This window comes from Rhinatrema bivittatum, chromosome 19 (assembly GCF_901001135.1).
Source record: "Rhinatrema bivittatum chromosome 19, aRhiBiv1.1, whole genome shotgun sequence".
Lineage (NCBI taxonomy): Eukaryota > Metazoa > Chordata > Amphibia > Gymnophiona > Rhinatrematidae > Rhinatrema > Rhinatrema bivittatum.
The window spans coordinates 14000606-14019602 of NC_042633.1; the positions used below are offsets into that span (position 1 = coordinate 14000606).

General features: G+C 48.3%; 1 protein-coding gene across 1 annotated transcript; it reads right to left on the reverse strand.

Annotated features, from left to right (window-relative positions):
- Window positions 1-819: 819 nt before the first annotated feature.
- Window positions 820-18095, reverse strand: LOC115080251 (vomeronasal type-2 receptor 26-like). Its single transcript, XM_029584407.1, has 3 exons — window positions 17463-18095; window positions 10381-10504; window positions 820-1742 (listed from the first exon to the last, which is right to left on the reverse strand). Exons 1-3 carry the CDS (start codon window positions 18093-18095, stop codon window positions 820-822), a joined length of 1680 nt encoding a protein of 559 aa, XP_029440267.1.
- Window positions 18096-18997: the final 902 nt, after the last annotated feature.

The window sequence follows — 18997 nt, forward strand, 5'->3', positions numbered from 1 at the left end:
AGGAGGGTGAGGGGGTTTATATTTTTATTTTGGCTCAACAATCGCGATTTCCCACATATCGAACATATCTATGTTCGATATGTGGGAAATCCGATCGTTTATGTCGAATCAATTTTTTAAGTAAAAAAAAAATATGAGTTGCGTTTTACTAATGCGGTCAATCCGAATGCACACCCCTACTATACGCTCTACTTTGAAAATCTACCCCATAGAGAGGAGGAGGAGATGGGTACTGGGAGGGTAGCTCAGCCCTGATGTTCCCCCAGCATCCTGCTGCATCGAGGAGAGGATGGCTGGAGCAGCGCGGCATGGCTTCCTCCCGTGCTGTCAGAATGAAGCCATGCGGGGGCAATCAGAAGCAGCTGGGGTGATGCGGCATTGGAAGACCATGCGGCCAGGGCCAGCAGACATGTATGGGCCATGGGCCATGGAATGAGCTTTCGGTCCAGCGAGTTTAACAGGTAAATCCCGTTTTACAGGATGAGAGAGAGAAATGGCTGTGAAAATGGATGAAGTGAACGTAAGGATGTAGTCTGGGTCACACAAACTTTGGATAGTGATTGCTCTATCAGAAATGCCACCATGCTTTATAAATTTTAAGGGAAGTGTTTACAATCTCAGGTAGAACTAGATTGGCAGAGATTATATTATCTTTACGTTCTAATGTTCAACTTCACAGAGGGGTCAATTTTTTAGATCAGCTATGAGCAAAGTTCGTTTTCAATTTACTAGCGCTACTGCTACAAGAAAACTTATTTTCAGAAAAAAGTTTACATCATGTAAACTGAGATATTTATTAATCAATATGCTACAATGCAATTAATTTGTTTTCGTGAGGCTCCCTGTGGCCTTCCCCATTAGGAATTCCTTGGTGTTCATGTCTGGTCTAAATAGGATGATATAACATTTAGGGAAGAATATACAACCCAACAACCCAACACTGGAGGTCAAAATTGCAAATATTTCCACAGCCACTGTGTATTTCCCGGTTGTGCTTAGATAAGCAGGAATGAAAGAGAGCCAGACAGCAATGAATGTAATCATGCTAAAGGTGATGAACTTAGCCTCATTAAAGCTGTCGGGTAACCTTCTAGCTAAAAAGGCTACAATGAAGCTGATAGTAGCTAAGAAGCCCATGTATCCCAGCATGTAGTAGAATGCAAATAATGACCCTTCATTACATTCAAGGATTATCTTTCCCATCTGGGATTTCATGTTCATTTGGTAAAATGGAGGAGCCTTGATCAGCCAAGAGACACAGATGATGACCTGAATCAGGCTACAGGCTAATACCAATGCATTGGACACCCGTGGTCCCACCAATAACTTTAGGTTGCTGGTTGGCTTGGTGGCCTTGAAGGCTATGACCACCATGATGGTCTTGGCCAGGAGGCAAGAGATGCAGATGGCAAATACAATTCCAAATGTCATCTGTTGCACCATGCATGTCAATGTTGTGGGGTGGCCTATGAATATTAATGAGCACCCGAAGGACAGGATGAGAGCTAATAACAGGAGGTAGCTAAGTTCACGGTTGTTTGCTTTTACAACTGGTGTGTTGCGGTTCTGGATGAAGATAACAAGGATGGCGGCTGACATCAGGGCACCAAGCACAGAGATAACTGCCAGGACCATACCCAAGGGTTCTAGATAGGACAGAAATTCGATTGTCTTCTTCTGGCATCCATCTTGTCTCTTGGTTGGCCATTGGTCTTTTGGGCACTTCATACACTCCTTGGCATCTGTAAGAAGAAGCAATTCCAGATCTGGCTATGATGAGGATAATCATAAAGGGAGAATCATTCATCTTGAGAAATTCTTTACCTTTTCCCATCTTCTTTGTATCTCTTACCTTGTTGAGATATAAGATATATCTATGTAGCTTGATTTTAGAGGCATTATTATTTTGTTTATTATTTGTTATGATTGAATTGAAGTTGCAGTTTTTTCAATGTTACTTGCTTGTGGAGGCTTTCTATTTTGAATCCTGCCTTTAGTATTCATTTACAAATTGAAAGGTAATTTGTAAATTAATAAGTTAGATTAAACTTTGGCAAATTAAAATAGGCTTATTGTCCTGCTGGTGAAATCCATTTAATAAAGTCTAAATGGACACAGTATCCCTTGAACTTTTTACCATAGAACTCCATGTACAAAAGGCTTGCAATATTTGTTCCCTCACTAGTCTCATGAAAGGAAGAACACTTTCAAATGTGTTATTTTCTATTCAACCATCCAAAAGAACTGAGATAATTAATATTATCTGCTGACACCCACTGAAATTTCAACAGTTAGGAACAAATTAAAGAAGTTACAAATAAAATATCTTCAGTTCAAGAGGTACAATCTACAATGATACAGTCAGAGTATATGTTAAAGAGGAGGTTAGAAAATATGAAAATAGATGCCTGGATCTTTTTCAATTGTTTATTCAAACAGAGACGTGTTCACAATTCGCCCGACTCAGGCCGAGTTTCGCGGCTCAAAAGCCGCTGCCTCAGGGGCTTCAACAATCCACAGTCGTAATTAGAACTTAGAGGTTAGATTCTCATCCAATATACAATCAATGATTGTCAGCAATGCAAGAGTCAACTTTCACAGCAGTGCACAGCTTCAGGTCTCTGCTCATACTGTATGACAATCATTGATTGTATATTGGATGAGAATCTAACCTCTAAGTTCTAATTACGACTGTGGATTGTTGAAGCCCCTGAGGCAGCGGCTTTTGAGCCGCGAAACTCGGCCTGAGTCGGGCGAATTGTGAACACATCTCTGTTTGAATAAACAATTGAAAAAGATCCAGGTATCTATTTTTGTGTTTATCCTAACGGCTATCATAGATCGCCTTCCTCTTTGCTTTCTTGGTTAGAAAATATGGAAAATAAATTAAGATATTTAAATTTGAGAGTCCTTAATTTTCCTAGTGTAAAGATGATCTCGCTTAAGGAACAATTTAAAAAATATCTCAAAGATATTTTATTGATATCTTCTGATAAATTACCAGAAATATTAAAAATTTATTATGTTCCTACATCTAAAAGTGGGCATGAGATGAAAACAGGAGGAACCTTATTAGTCTCTTTTAAGTATCCTGTTGATAGAGATTTAGTTCTTAGGATGTTCCTAAAGAACCATAACAAGCTTTACTATGGTCAAAAACTATGGATTTACCCAGACACCCAGACTCGTAGGAAAGTCTTTGTGGGATTAGCTAAGGAAGCCAGAGTTATAGGTGCCCAGGTTAATATTAGGTATCCCTGCAAATGCCTAATGAGGCATAAAGGAAATAGATATATTTTTTATGAACCATTAGACATGAAAAACTATCTGGAAAAAAATAAAGTAGAAATCAGTTAACCCAACTATGTCAGGTGGTTTAAAGATAGAGGTTGATGTATTCTCCTTTCAAGTCTTTCTTTTTTTTTTTTAATATTTGAATATTGTTCCCATGTTTTTACCACAATGACCCTAAGGGGTAGATTTTAAGAGGCGCGCGAACAGCCTACTTTTGCTTGCGCATCAGACTCAAGCAAAAGTACGCTGGATTTTAGTAGATACGCGCGGAGCCGCGCGTATCCACTAAAATCCTGGATCGGCGCGCGCAAGGCTATCGATTTTGTATAGCCTGCGCGCGCCGAGCCGCGCTGCCTCCCCCCGTTCCCTCCAAGGCCGCTCCGAAATCGGAGCGGCCTCGGAGGGAACTTTCCTTTGCCCTCCCCTCACCTTACCCTCCCTTCCCCTACCTAACCCACCCACCCGGCCCTGTCTACACCCCCCCCTTACCGTTGTCGGGGGATTTACGCCTCCCGGAGGGAGACGTAAATCCCCGCGCGCCAGCGGGCCTGCTGCGCGCCGGGCCGCGACCTGGGGGCGGGTACGGAGGGCGCGGCCACGCCCCCGGGCCGTAGCCACGCCCCGTACCCGCCCCCAAAACGCGGCCGACACGCCCCCGAAACGCCGCGTCGACCGGGCCCGCCCCCGACACGCCCCCGACACGCCCCCCTCCGAAAACCCCGGGACGTACGCGAGTCCCGGGGTCTGCGCGCGCCGGTAGGCCTATGTAAAATAGGCTTACCGGCGCGCAGGGCCCTGCTCGCCTAAATCCGCCCGGTTTTGGGCGGATTTAGGCGAGCAGGGCGCTGAAAATCCGCCCCTAAGAGTAGATTATATTGTTTACTATTGTCTTTCTTCAGATATGAATATGTAAGTTTGGAATAATGTGAAGTAAACTAACTAACTGCTTTGTCAATCATGGAAAATAATGATAATGATAAATAAAGAATTAAAAAAAACATTTTCAACAGGTAATACATATGAATGAACCCAGTACTCGTGTCTATCCCCCCTGTCTGACCCTCAGACTCATTCCCTGTCTCACCACATATTTGCAAGTTTGCTGATGTCCTCTCTCATGTAGTCTTCCAGAACCCTTTACTCTATCAGTCATTGCCACTGTGTTTTCCAGGGATGTGCAGGTTTGCATAGTATGTGTGTCAGATGATGGAGATCACTCCCTGCTGGCTACTCATGTATCCAAATCAAAGCCCTCCAAAAGACAGATAACACCATACATATGATAGATACAGATTGTTATCTTCTAGTTCTTCATAGGTCTTTTTTTTTAAGATATCACATCATAAATTACATAAGATCTACAAACTGTTGTGACCCGGTCGCAGGTCCTGCGACCGGGTCCTTGCCTCCTTCAGGCCGCCCAGCAGGCCACAGCATTCCTCGACGCGCTCTGAGCCTTGACTGGCCTTCTCTGTGGAGGCATCTCCACGAGGGAGATGCCACCGAGCTCCTCTCCATAGGCCCGCCCCATAGGCATGCGCGCATGCAAGAGATGCAAATTTAAAGAGACCTTGGCAGGAAACCTCGGCCAGCCCCTGAGATAATGTCAGACGCCAGCAGGGTATTTAAACCCAGCTCCTGCCTCAGAACATTGCTTTGCAATGATGTTCGCTCCCTGGAGTCTTCAAGTTGCAGTTCCAGCCTTTGTTCCTGTTCCATCCTTTGTTCCTGATCCAGCTTTTGTTCCAGATCCAGCCTTGTCCTGATCCTTTGGCCTGTCTTCCTGGTTCCTGACTTCGGTACATCTTTTGGAGTTCCCATCTGCTGCCAGGCCTGACCTTCGCACCGTCCTTACATCCTGCTTCTCTGCCTCCTCTGTGACATCTGGATTTCATCTTGGACTTACCTCTCCGGGAGACAGCTCCTACGTCCAAGCGGCTAGGGTCTTCAAGGGCTCCTCCTGGTGGGACCTCGGGCTTCCAGTGGTGAAGCTCCTGGTTGGTCTCCCGACTCCATTCTATCTCCCAGCCACTACATCTTCTGCTGAATTCTCCTCAACACTTCTTCATCATCCACAGGCTGGCCCAAGGGTCCACAGACCATAACAGTTTGCAAGGAAATGGACCCGGAGGATATTTCTGTACTACAGGCCATTCCGGGAATGGCACAATGACTACAGCAGCAGTACCACTGTCTGGACGTCCTGGCATCAACCGTCGAGCAATTGGCTAATCGCTTGGCTGCCAATCCACTAGAGGCTCCCCCGGTTCACCCTCCGGTTCCAGTTCCTGGGCCAGCGGCTTCCACACAGTTGCCAGCTTCTCCTCGTTATGCTGGTGAGGCCAAGCACTGCCGTTGGTTCCTAAACCAATGCTATATAAGGTTCTCTCTTCTGCCAACTCAGTTCCCATCTGATTCAGTGAAAGTCGCTTACATCCTGTCATTACTGGATGGGAGGGCCCTGGCCTGGGCTTCGCCTTTGTGGGAGCGCAATGATTCCATGCTGAGTAACCTCCAGAAATTTGTGCTCAACTTCAAACAGGTTTTTGACGAGCCAGCATGTCACTCCACTGCAACCACGGAAGTTTTACAGCTGCGCCAGGGGTTGTGGTCACTGGCAGATTACACCATCGAGTTCCCCACTCTGGCCACATAGTTGGGTTGGCGAGAGGACAGCTTGTGTGGCATTTTCCTTGGAGGACTATCCGTTCGCATAAAGGATGAACTAGCAGCCAGAGACCTTCCAGATGATCTCAACAACCTGATCGATATGGCGGGTAGGATTGACCGCCGGCTTCAACAAAGGGCTCGTAAGGTTCGTTTGCCTCGGAGACATGTCTCTCCGGCCCCGGCTTTCTCCAGGCCTCTGACGTCTCCTCAACCTCAGTCGAACCTCCATACAGACCCACATACAGAAGAACCCATGCAGCTGGGACGTAGCTCTCTGACGCCGTAGGAGAGAAGACGACGTCGAACGCTGGGCTTCTGCCTGTATTGTGGCGGCAAGGGCCACTTCCTGGCCCAGTGTAAAGAACGTTCAGAAAATGCCATAGCCTAGGCGTCACAGAGGAGCTGTCCCTAGGCTGTATCAATCCTGCTCCTCAATGTACGATCCCAGTAACCCTAGAGTATCCCAGAGGGACCTTCTCTACACTCGTGTTTATCGACTCAGGGGCAGGAGGGAACTTTGTCCTGTCCGACTTGGTACAACAACTCCAGTTTCCGGTTCATCCTCGTAACCCACCACTGCGGATTACTTCCATTCGTGGCACACTGCTTCCTGGATGTGTCGCTGCCTCTACCACACCAGTAACCCTCTGAACTGGAGTTCTTCACACAGAGAAGATAACTTTCTTGGTCTTAGAAAAAGCAGTCCACCCCATTGTTTTGGGGTTACCCTGGCTCCAAAGACACTCCCCTGTTATCCATTGGGATACCCTACAAGTGGCAGACTGGAGTTCGAATTGTTTCTCAACCTGCCTACCGACATTGCTTTGCTCCGGTGTTGCATTGATGACCACTTCGCTAGCACTACCTTCCCAATGTGCTGATTTTACAGATGTGTTTTCCAAAGAAAAGGCGGAGCTTCTACCACAGCATCATTCGTTCGACTGTGCTATTGATTTACTGCTTGGTACAACACCGCCCCAGAGGGCGAGTTTATCTGTTGTCCCTCCCGGAGACACAAGCTATGTCAAAATACATCACGGAAAACCTAGCCCACGGATTCATCCGTCCCTCCAAGTCTCCAGCTGGAGCGGGTTTCTTCTTTGTAGGGAAGAAGGATGGGTCTCTCAGGCCCTGCATTGACTATAGAGGACTAAATGCAATCACACAACGGGATAAGTAACTGTTACCCCTCATTCCTGTACTACTCGACAGACTGCAGAGGGATAAGGTATTTATTAAGCTTGATCTCCGTGGAGCTTATAACCTTGTCCAAATCAACCCCGGGGATGAATGGAAGACTGCCTTCAATACCCGGGATGGACATTACGAGTACCTTGTTATGCCCTTCGGGTTATGTAATGCTCCAGTGGTCTTCCAAAACTTGATGAACGAGGTACTTCTGGAGATGCTACATTCATCTGTTATTATCTAGACGATGTCTTGATTTATTCCAAAGATGTGACTACTCACCATCAGCACGTGAAACAGGTCTTACAGTTCGTGAGAGACAATCATCTTTTTGCAAAATTGGAAAAATGCCTGTTTGAGCAGGAGTCACTCCCCTTCTTGGGCTACATTGTCTCGTCCACTGGGTTCCATATGGATCCAGACAAGGTGTCCGCCATCAAGCAATGGCCTCGGCCTGTAGGAATAAAAGCCCTCCAACGCTTTCTGAGTTTTGCGAACTTTTATAGGCAGTTTATACCTCACTATTCCCTAAGTGTTGCACCCCTCACAGCGCTTACTAAGAAGGGGGCTAACGCCAAGGAATGCCCCTGGCGGCATGCCGTGTGTTCGAAGACTTGAAAGAGGCCTTTTTATTGGACACTTGTCTACATCACCCAGATCCCCAGCGACCTTTTGTTGTGGAAGTGGATGCTTCCGATATTGCAGTGGGTGCAGTTTTCAGCCAAGTTTCCAGCCAAAGGAAGTTAATTTCCTTGCTCTTACTTCTCTCGAAGGTTTTCTGCAGCAGAAAAGAACTATGGTATTGGGGACAAAGAACTCCTAGCCATCAAGTTGGCATTTGAAGAGTGGCGGCAGTGGTTTGAGGGGGCTCAACACTCCATTGTAGTATATACAGATCACAAGAATTTGGAATTCTTATGTCGAGCTCAGCATCTGAATCCCAGGCAAGCCCGCTGGTCACTATTCTTCAGCCACTTTGACTTCTCCCTGCATTATAGGCCTGCAACCAAGAACATATGGGCCAACGCATTATCCCGTACCACAGAACTCGAAGAATTGGGTAACCCACCTCAGTACATCCTAGACCCAGTAAGGGTCAGTATGGCAAGTACCGACGTAGCCCCAGTAGGCAAGACTGTAATTCCAAGATGTTTAAGAAGAAAAGTTCTTGCATGGGCACATGACTCTCTCACAGCCGGACATCCTGGAAGAGTAAGAACTTTGGAGCTCCTTTCCCACTACTATTTGTGGCCTCACATGGGACAGGACATCCAAATGTATGTAAGCTCTTGCCCAACTTGTGCCAAGCAGAAGCCCTTACCAGGTCATCCTTGGGGACTTCTACAACCCCTGCCAATTCCAGTGGAACCATGGACACATTTATCCATGGATTTCATAGTTGATCTACCGCTATCTGAAGGGAAAAAAGTCATTTGGGTCACTGTGGACCGATTTTCAAGATGGCCCACTTTGTACCACTATCCAAGCTTCCTTCCGTGCCAGAGTTGGCCCAACTCTTTCCGCAGCACATCTTCCAAACTCATAGGTTGCCTCTTCATATCATTTCTGACAGAGGTCCACAGTTTACAGCTAGATATTGGAGAGCTCTGTGCAAAAAATGTGGGGTCCAGTTGTATCTCACCTCCGCATTCCATCCCCAGAGTAATGGACAAGCAGAGCATACTAATTGTTCCTTGAAGACTTTCCTTCAAGCCTTCATAGCAGAGAGACAAGAAATTGGGTGTCCCTGATATCCTGGGCTGAAGTTTCTTACAATAATCACACCCATTCGTCCACAGGGAGAACTCCCTTCTAGCTGGTGTATGGGAAGCAACCCAAATTACCTTTACCACTCCCATTAGTGGTACCATCTCCAGCAGCCCAGATGTCGGCTCAACAGCTTCCTGCCCTTTGGAACTCTATTCAAGTGAAACTAGAGCACAAGGCTGCTACAGCCAAAAGATTTGCCGATCGACACTGTCGCCCGGCCCCAGTGTTTCTGCCTGGAGACAAGGTTTGGCTAAGCACTAAGAACATTCACCTTTGTCTACCTTCTAAGCACCTGGCACCTAAGTTCTTTGGGCCATTTAGAGTTGCTGAGAGAGTGAGTGCAGTGTCCTATCGCTTACGTCTTCCCAACACATTGAGAATCCACAACCCAGCTCCTGCCTCAGAAGATCACCTTGCAACGAGGTTCGTTCCCTGGAGTCTTCAAGTTGCTGTTCCAGCCTTTGTTCCTGATGCAGCCTTTGTTCCAGATACAGCCTTTGTTCCATATCCAGCCTTATCCTGATCCTTTGGCTTGTCTTCCTGGTTCCTGAGTTCGGTAGGTCTTTTGGAGTTCCCATCTGCTGCCAGCCCTGACCTTCGGACCATCCTTATATCCTGCTTCTCTGCCTCCTCTGCAACATCCAGATTTCATCTTGGACTTTCCTCTCCAGGAGACCGCTCCTATGTCCAAGCAGCTCGGGTCCTCAGTGGTGAAGCTCCTGGTTGGTCTCCAGGCTCCGTTCCACCTCCTGGCCACTACATCTTCTGCGGAATTCTCCTCAACACTTCTTCATCATCCGCAGGCCGGCCCAAGGGTCCACAGACCATAACACAAACCTTTGAGGGACTTCATTTCAAGAAACATCACAAGAGATATAATTATGTTTAGTGCTTTCAAACATTCAGTAAGATGGTGTAAACTTTATTTTTTTAGGCAAGCTTTTGGCGATGAAGAGGGATTCATTTCCTGTTTGTAACTAAGGAATAACATCTTCCTGCAGTCCTTCTTTTAACTTTGGGGTTTGTAGACATGGTTTCTTTTGACAATGTTGTTTGTGCTTCTACTGAGTTGGTACTTGAACTAAGTTTGACTAACGCCAATGTTTGGTATGTGATACAATCTTTACATTTATTGATATCAGTTGGAAGTTATCTTTTTCTTTTTATTATGTATGTTTCTTGTACCCCGCTGAGTATGTTGGATTGCAAATGTAAATGTTTTTTTGAAATAAATAAATAAAACACAAGGCAATTCTTCACTAGAAAAATCTACTTTTTAAGATTTTCATAAATATGCTGGAACATGTTGGTCTTTAAGGATTTGCTCGGAACTGTAACTGCATACCCTGTAATGATTTTGTCCTTTAAACTGACCTAGACAGAACCATTGTACCCTCTAATACCATCCCTCCATCCTACTAAATATGCTCACTACTGAGTGGACTTCATAGCACTCACCGGTTTGGTTACTAAACTCTTCTTTGGAGCAGGGAATGCAGTCAAAGCAGCAGGCAGGTTGCCCTTCTAGAATGGCCTTCCGGAACCCAGGACCACAGCTCTCACTGCAGGTAGAGGCAGGAGCCTTAACAGAGAGAAATGTGGAGGGGGACAGAGCAAATTTGTCTATTAATAATGGACCAAGAGGCTCTTTATTTCAGATAAGAGTGGTGTATAAGATTAGACACACAATGGAAAAGGTGAAAAAAAATAAAGACTGGAAAAGTGATCTGAGGGGATGGAAGCAGTTGAGATAAGGGTTACTAAAATGCTAAAAGGCCTGAAACAGAAACTCCGAAAAGAGGATCTTAAGGCACACAAAATGAATTTGCTGTAGGAAAGAGGGGAACGTGAGGATATGATAGAAACATCAAATATATGTCAGGCTTCAATAGTACAGTGTGGTGAAATCTTGCATAGAAAAATAACTTCAAGTTTAATGCCCCCCTTTGTGTGTGGCAACCCTCCCTCTTTCAGTGGCTGAGTATGACAATTTGCTGTTTTAGGTACACAGGTGCAAAAGAATGGGGGTTTTAATCACTTCCCTCTTGCACCCCCTTAACCAATCAGAGTTAACTTTTGGGTTAATCCCCACCCCTTTCCTCACTCTATACCCACCCCTTTGTTGACATCCATCATAGCCCCACCTATTCCCTAACCCCTTTTGACCCTTTTTGATGATTTCACTTCTGGTCACGCCCCCTGTTTGGCCTTTGTGGATGATGCAGACCAGAACCAGAAATACATTTTTCAACATGGTAGCAGGTGCCTGTAGACACAAAATGTCACACCTCCAAGATGGTGGCTTTTATAAAAGGTCCGGAAATTATGTCACAGCCATGCATGGACAGTAAAACCAAAACAAACTGAGTTTTAATTGTGATGCTGTGAACCAAGCTGTTGCGCGCCCCGGCCAAGCTAAGGCCACTGCCAAGCCTGCTCACCTCTTGCGTCCCTCCGGAGGTCCCGGTCCCTCCTTGCCGGCTGCCGCAGCAAGTCACCTGCACCCCAGATGCCTGGCACCCGCATCTCTGGCTCCTTCCAGCTCCCAGGCCTCACACCGTGGTTCGATTCGGGGCTCCGCAGCCTCGGCCTCCTCGGCCCTACCCCTAGGTGCATGCGGACAAGGCCAACGTTTAAAGGCGCTGCTGCGGGAAACCGCTCTGTGGTGCCCAACAGTGATGTCACCTGAGCCCTGCGTAACAGGCAGGGCTCAGCCACTCACTCTTCGCCTTGGCAAACGGGTCGTCTCTTCAGTGTGAAGCTAGTTGCCGCCCTTGTTCCTGTGCTTGTTCCAGTGTTCCTGTGTTCCTTGTTCCTGTGCTTGTTCCAGTGTTCCTGCGTTCCTGTGTTCCCGTGGTCCTTCCTGTGTTCCAGCATCTGTTCCTGATTCCTTGTCCACATTCCGCTACCCAGGTTGTACCTTCTTGGACTGATACCCGGTACTGACCTCGGCTTGCCTCTGACCACGCTTGGACTGATACCTGGAACTGACCTCTGCTTGCCTCTGACCACACTCGGACTGATGCCTGGAACTGACCTTTGCTTTGGCTGACCATCCTCGGACGGATACCCAAGCTTTGACCCTTGCGCTCCATTCAGACACTCTCTTTGCTTCTCCTGTGACCACCAGGCCTGCCTGCTTTGACGGTGCCCATGGCCTTCTTCGAGCTGGACCACTATGTGCTGCCTAACCTACCCAGAGGACCTTCAGTTCCTGCCTTGTACCCGTGGTCTCTGGTACTCTCGGTTCCGGTCTAGCTCGCCTGTTCTCTGACAGCCACACACCTCTTCTCTTGGTGGGCACACCTCACCGTCATCTCTCCGGGAGATCCACAGAGGCCCACCTAAGCTAAGCCAGTCTGGGAATCCAAGGCTCAACTCACGGAGCCCCTGGATCATTATTGGTGAAGTTCTCCTCCTGTGCTTCTGTCATACAAACATAGCAAGTGCTTCGTGAGTGCTTCTTTCACATTTTTGATAATGCTGCCCTTGCATGTTGTGGCAGTGCTCGCTCACTGATGCTGTCTAGTCCCTCCTAACGTACATGATGGCCCTGCTCTCTGATTAAAATGGGTAATCTGAAGGTTGTAATGCATTTTGCCAGAGGGCTGCCCTGCACCGTAGAAATGATCATATATAATAGAGATGTGCATTCGTTTTTGCCAAATTGGAAAATTTGTTAGGGGTAGTAATTGGTTAATTGGTTAATTTGTTAGGGGTAGTAACCACCGCAATAAGCAAGCTACTCCCACGCTTATTTGTTTACCTAGACTGTGCAATTCAGTTATGGTTGGTTGTTGTCTGAATATAAATCCTGTTTTCTTTCATTCTCCCTGCCGTTGAAGCAGGGATTGAAGCAGGGATTGAAGATTCTGGAACTGGGCATTAAAACAGGAGCCTTCCAGAGACGAGAAGGTAGGCCTTGTGCCACAAGGCGCCCTACACAGCCCCCCATGGGCTAATCATGGACCATGACTGTGGCACGCCAGGAAAGTTGAAGAGACAAGGAACATGGGAACTGGACAAAGAACTGGAGACGAGGAAGACAGATTCAGGGCTGGAACATCAGACATCAAGGACATCTGGAACATCAGGACATCTGGAACATCAGGAACATGAGGACATCTGGAACAAGGAACAAGCGACGAAGGAGCGCTGATGAAGGATGACACCAGAAACATCAAGATGAAGGAGACCAGAACATGAAGAATATAGAACAAAGATCCATTAAGACACAGGAGGACCAAGGAGGACCTGGACTGGAAGGAAGATCACAGACGCTGTGAAGACCGGATCCGAAGGCCCTGAAGAACTGAAGCAGAGCCCTTTTATAGGGCTGAACCAGGCTTGGACGGATGATATCATTGATGAGGGTCGCGGGGCATTTCCCGGCACTGGCCCTTTAAGAACGCCGAAGAGGCGCGCGCCTGCACCTATGGAGCACCAAGAGAGCAGGAGCCGGTGGCAGCGTCCTGCCGTGTGGGAAGAGGAAACAGGCAGCGACGGCAGCAGTGACACCCCTGCTGTTGAGACAACAAGCAGCGGCAGCTTACTGCCGCTTGGGCAAGGACCCCTGTGGTGGCTCCATGCCGCAAAGAAGCAGGAGCAGCAGCAGTCTGGGCGGTGACGCTAGGCCACGGAAGAAGGAGGGATAGCGTTGGCAGCGGCCGGCCATGAAAGGTGAGAGACTGCCTGCAGCTAGGTCCGCAGGCAGGATCCTACAGCTATGGGATGTAGGGCTGGTGGAAATACAATATCCGCACACATAGAATAACATTAAACAAAACCAAATATACATAATTTTTGTTAACAGAAACCATAATCTGAAATTTACGCAGCAGAAAATCTAACATAAAACTGTGGAAGCATTAACGGACAGCATGAATGAAGACGTAGGCAATTTCTATAAAGAGACACCCCCATGAATCATACACGACCCCAGAACATGAAGAATAGAAATGAAAGATGAGAACGCAATATTGCTAATCTGTACATTGGGTGTTCTAGCGCTACCATTTTGGGGCACCTGTCAAGTATGGCATAGGGAAAGGCGACATATTTTGTAGTCTCTTTAAAAAAGCAATGCCACTTTTGAAAAGGCGGATTTGAATTTAATACACATGTGAAAAGTGTGGCCAGAAACACAGCCTGAGATATAATGGGGTATGTGGGCACATTTGTTCAGAATAAGATGAAAGATGACACTGACCAGATGGAGTCAGGCTTGACTGTAATTTAAATAGCCTTAAAAACAAAAAGAACCAGATGCTTCTTCAGGGGCCTCCCAAATCTTTTAAAAGAAATAAGTGAGAGGTCATCTTGTCTCAGAAGTGTAAGTTCCAGGCTAAGAAGAGAATGGATGTCTCTGGGGAGAAAGATATTTTTTAACAAAGTGCCTTGACGTTTGTGCACCAATGTTCGGAAGAATGCATTAAATTGGAGTTGTCCCTGTTTCAATTGTTATCCACCAAAACCAGTATTGAAAAAAGCATTTATGTAGAAATACCCTCGCTATCAGTTCCATCGAAAATCTCACCTTTGGCCTTTTATATCACCAGCCACAGTCAAGATTACATAGATTTAAATAATATGCTGCTGTGTTGTGAGTGAACTGTTTAGTGGACCCTTGGGCCAACCTGTGAGAGACTGGGGAGAGGTGTACTATAGTCTCTGGTGAGTGACAGGTCGGGAGGCAGATACCAGGCAGGAGCTAGACGTGAGCTTCACCCTGGAAGCTGGTGCTCCCCCGGGAGGAGCCCGTAGGAGCCCGGCCGCTGGGACTTAGGTGATTCACCCTGGAAGCCGGTACTCCCCCGGGAGGTGCCCGTAGGAGCCCGGCCGCTGGGACTTAGGAGATCACGGAAGCTGGAGCTGGAGCAGGTAGGCGGGGATCAGGAGTCTGGCAGGAACTGAAGCAGGCTAGGACTGAAGCAAGCAGGAACTGAAGCAGAACTGGCTACTGGAACCAGACAGGAGCTGAAGCAGGACTGGCTACTGGAACCAGACAGGAGCTGAAGCAGGACTGGCTACTGGAACTAAACTGAACTGAAGCAGAACAGATTACTGCAAGCAAGCCAGACTGAAGCAAGCAGGAACTGAAGCAGAACTGGCTACTCGAACCAGACAGGAACTGAAGCAGGACTGGTTGCTTGAACCAGGCGGGAGCTGAAGCAGGACTGGCTACTGGAACCAGACAGGAGTTGAAGCAGGACTGGTTGCTGGAACCAGACAGGAGCTGAAGCAGCACTGGCTACTGGAACCAGACAGGAGCTGAAGCAGAACTGGCTACTGGAACCAGACAGGAGCTGAAGCAGGACTGGCTACTGGAACTGAAGCAGAACAGATTACTGCAAGCAAGCCAGACAGAAGCAAGACTTGGGCACGGAGTGAATCAAGTCTCACACAGGAACGGAGTTGCTAACGCAATAGCACACTCTGGGGCGCGGAGCAACAGAGAACTGCAAGGAACCCCGTTGCAAGGCAAAGTCCTGGGCTCCGCGGTGGCCTTACATAGGCCGCGGCGTCTGACGTCATGGATAGGGCGGAGCTTCCAGTGGCGGGAAACGGCCTTCATAAGCGCGGATTGCGTGCATGCGCCTAGGGAGAAGGCGTACAGGCAGGGCTTCTCGGCGGCGTCCCCCCCGCGGGGATGCCGCGAAACAGGCCGCAGACCCTTGGAGACGGGCCAGGACCAAGGAGGTAAGGGCCTAGTTGCGGCTGCCGCAACTGGGACTGCAACAGTACCCCCCTCTTATGCCCCCTCTTAGCAGGCCCGGGTTTACCTAGGTGGTCCTGATGGAAGGCTTTCAATAAGTCCTTATCAAGGATGTTGTGGGCTGGCTCCCATGTGTTGTCCTCAGATCCACAACCTTCCCAGGCGATGAGGTATTCCCAGCGACATTGATGGAATCTGACATCTAGAACCTCCCGGACTTGGTACGTGGTATCTCCTGGCACGGAAGGATCTGCAGATTCGGGAGCTCGGGGATGGTACTTGGAGAGGATGAGAGGCTTCAAAAGTGACACATGGAAGACATTGTGCACATGCATCGAAGAGGTTAAGCGCAAGTGATAGGAAACGGCTCCTATGCGCTCAGCAATGCAGAATGGTCCACAGAATCTGGGGCGAGTCTGCGGGAAGAAATCCGAAGTTGTAGATTCTTTGTACTCAGCCAAACACAGTCCCCTGGGAGGTAGACTGGTGCTGGCTGATGGTGGCTGTCTGCCCATCTTTTGGCAGCAAGGGCAGCTCTTTGCATCTTCTTTTGGATAGACGTCCAGAAGGCAAGTAGCTGGCGGGCAGAAAGTTGCACTGCTGGCAGTGCGCTGGGTTCAGGCGAGGGCAAGGGCGGCCGAAGTTGCTTCCCATAGACAGCTAAGAAGGGAGAGCTTCCTGTAGCGGAGTGTGTAAGATTGTTGTATGAAAATTCCGCCCATGGGAGAAGTTTGGCCCAATCGTCTTGTCTTTAGTTTACAAAGGAGCGCAGGAAGGTCTTCAGAGTCCGGTTCGTACGTTCAGTCTGCCCGTTACTCTGAGGGTGGAAGGCTGATGAGAGACTCAACTGGACCTTGAAGCGTTTACATAACGCCTTCCAGTAGCAGGCAGTGAATTGTGGTCCTCGGTCTGATACGATGTCCTGGGGAAGACCATGAAGTCGGAACGCATGTTGAACAAATAAATTACAGAATTCAAACAAGAGCTACTGTTTTTCCATCCAATGTACTCAATAAACAGACAAAAGGAAAAACCAAATACAAATTTTATGTGCTACCACCGCAAAACGGTGCGGTGGTAGCAGATAAAATTTATATTTTGTTTTTCCTTTTGTCTGTTTATTGAGAACAAATAAATTAGCCAAGTCAGGCGCTGAAGGCAATTTCAACAGGGGAACAAAATGTGCCATTTTGGAGAACCGATCCACAACAACCCAGATGACCGTGTTCCCGTCTGATGCTGGGAGATCCACCACAAAGTCTGTGGAGATGTGCATCCAGGGCTGCACCGGGATAGGCAAGGGATGTAACAACCCTCTAGGTTTCTCGCCAAGCGGTTTTTGCAATGCACAGGTGAGGCAGGAGTCGACGAAGAGACGAACATCTTGTCTTACCGTTGGCCACCAATAGTACCGATTGAGGAGATCTAGCGTACCGGTACGGCCCGCATGCCCTCCAGTGAGGGATTCGTGGTCCCATGCCAGCACGGCCCTTCGAGAGTGGCGTGGGACTACGGTCTTTTCTTCGGAAGACACGGAGGTGGCGGCGAGACACAGTTTCCTGGGATCCAAAATGTACTGGGGCATCTCAGGAGTTTCCTCAATGTCGTTGGACCGTGACAGGGCATCTGCTCACACATTTTTTGAGCCAGGGCGATATCGCAGAGTGAAGTCAAATCGTCCAAAAAACAAAGACCACTGGGCCTGTCTCGGGTTCAGGTGCTGGGCTTGGCGGAGGAAAGAGAGATTTTTATGATCCGTGTAAATGGTGAAGGGGTGATTGGCTCCCTCCAACCACTGCCTCCATTCTTCCAGGGCGAGTTTCACGGCGAGAAGTTCTTTGTCGCCGACTCCGTAATTACTCTCAGCCGGGGAGAACCTCCTAGAGTAAAAGGAACATGGGAGAAGCTGTCCAGTGTCAGAGTGCTGGCTCAGCACTGCTCCAACAGCTACATTCGAGGCATCAACCTCAACCACGAATGGCCGACTGGGATCAGGATGGTGGAGGCATGTGTCTTGTAAGAAGGCTCTTTTCAAATCTTCGAAGGCTTGGCAGGCTTGGGCAGGCCAGTCCACCACATTGGCTCCCTTCTGGGTGAGCGCAGTCAGAGGAGCCACTATGCGAGAATAGCCGGGAATAAAATGCCTATAAAAGTTAGCAAAGCCGAGGAAACGTTGCAACGCCTTGAGTCCCCTCGGCTGCGGCCAGTTCCTAATTGCAGCGACTTTCTCCGGATCCATCTGGAAGCCGTCAGCCGAAACAATATACCCCAGGAACAGCAAAGAAGTCTTTTCAAAGCTGAATTTCTCAAGCTTAGTGTATAAGCTGTGCTCTCTGAGGATTTGGAGCACCTGGCGAACATGCTGGCGGTGCGTAGGCAGGTCACGGGAGTAGATCAGGATGTCATCGAGGTAGACGATCACACAGACGTTGAGCAAATCCCGTAGCACGTCATTCATCAGGTGTTGGAAGACCGCTGGGGCGTTACAAAGGCCAAAGGGCATTACGAGGTATTTGTAATGCCCATCCCGGGTATTGAACGTGGTCTTCCATTCGTCCCCGGGACGGATTCTAAGTTGTAGGCCCCGCGTAGATCCAACTTAGTAAAGACTCTTGCGCCTTGCAGCCGATCAAGTAGTTCTGGAATCAATGGGAGAGGGTAGCAGTCCCGTTTGGTAATTGCATTGAGCCCTCGGTTGTCGATACAGGGCCTCAGGGAGCCATCTTTTTTGCTGACGAAAAAGAAACCCGCACCGGCGGGCGACTTTGACGGGCGAATGAATCCTTTCGCCAAATTCTCAGTAACATACTCCGACATGGCCCGTGTCTCAGGCAGGGACAAGGGGTACACCCTACCCCGAGGTGGCATAGATCCGGGCAACAAGTCAATAGTGCAGTCATATGGACGATGCTGCGGAAGAATCTCTGCTTTAGTTTCCAAGAAGACATCCGTAAAGTCCTCATATGGCGCTGGGGGTCCAAGGGCGGAGTGCCAAAGCAGAAGTGCTGGAGGCTTGGGAACCTTCATACAATGAGAGAGGAAATAGGGACTCCACTTAGTGATTTGTAGAGTATCCCACTGGATCACAGGCGAGTGCTTTTGGAGCCACGGCAGCCCCAGCACCACGGGGTGGACAGCCTTTTTGAGAATCAGGAAGGCTATCTCCTCGAGTGGATTGCCCCGGTGCGGACTGTGATGGGAGCCGTGGCGGTCAATATGCGACCTGGAAGGAGCATTCCTTGAATGGAGGTAATCCGGAGTGGAACTTCTCGTCTCTGCGTAGGAATCTGCAGTTGAGAGACCAAGTCTTGCTGGATAAAATTACCTCCAGCTCCGGAATCCAGGAAGGCGAGGGTTTCT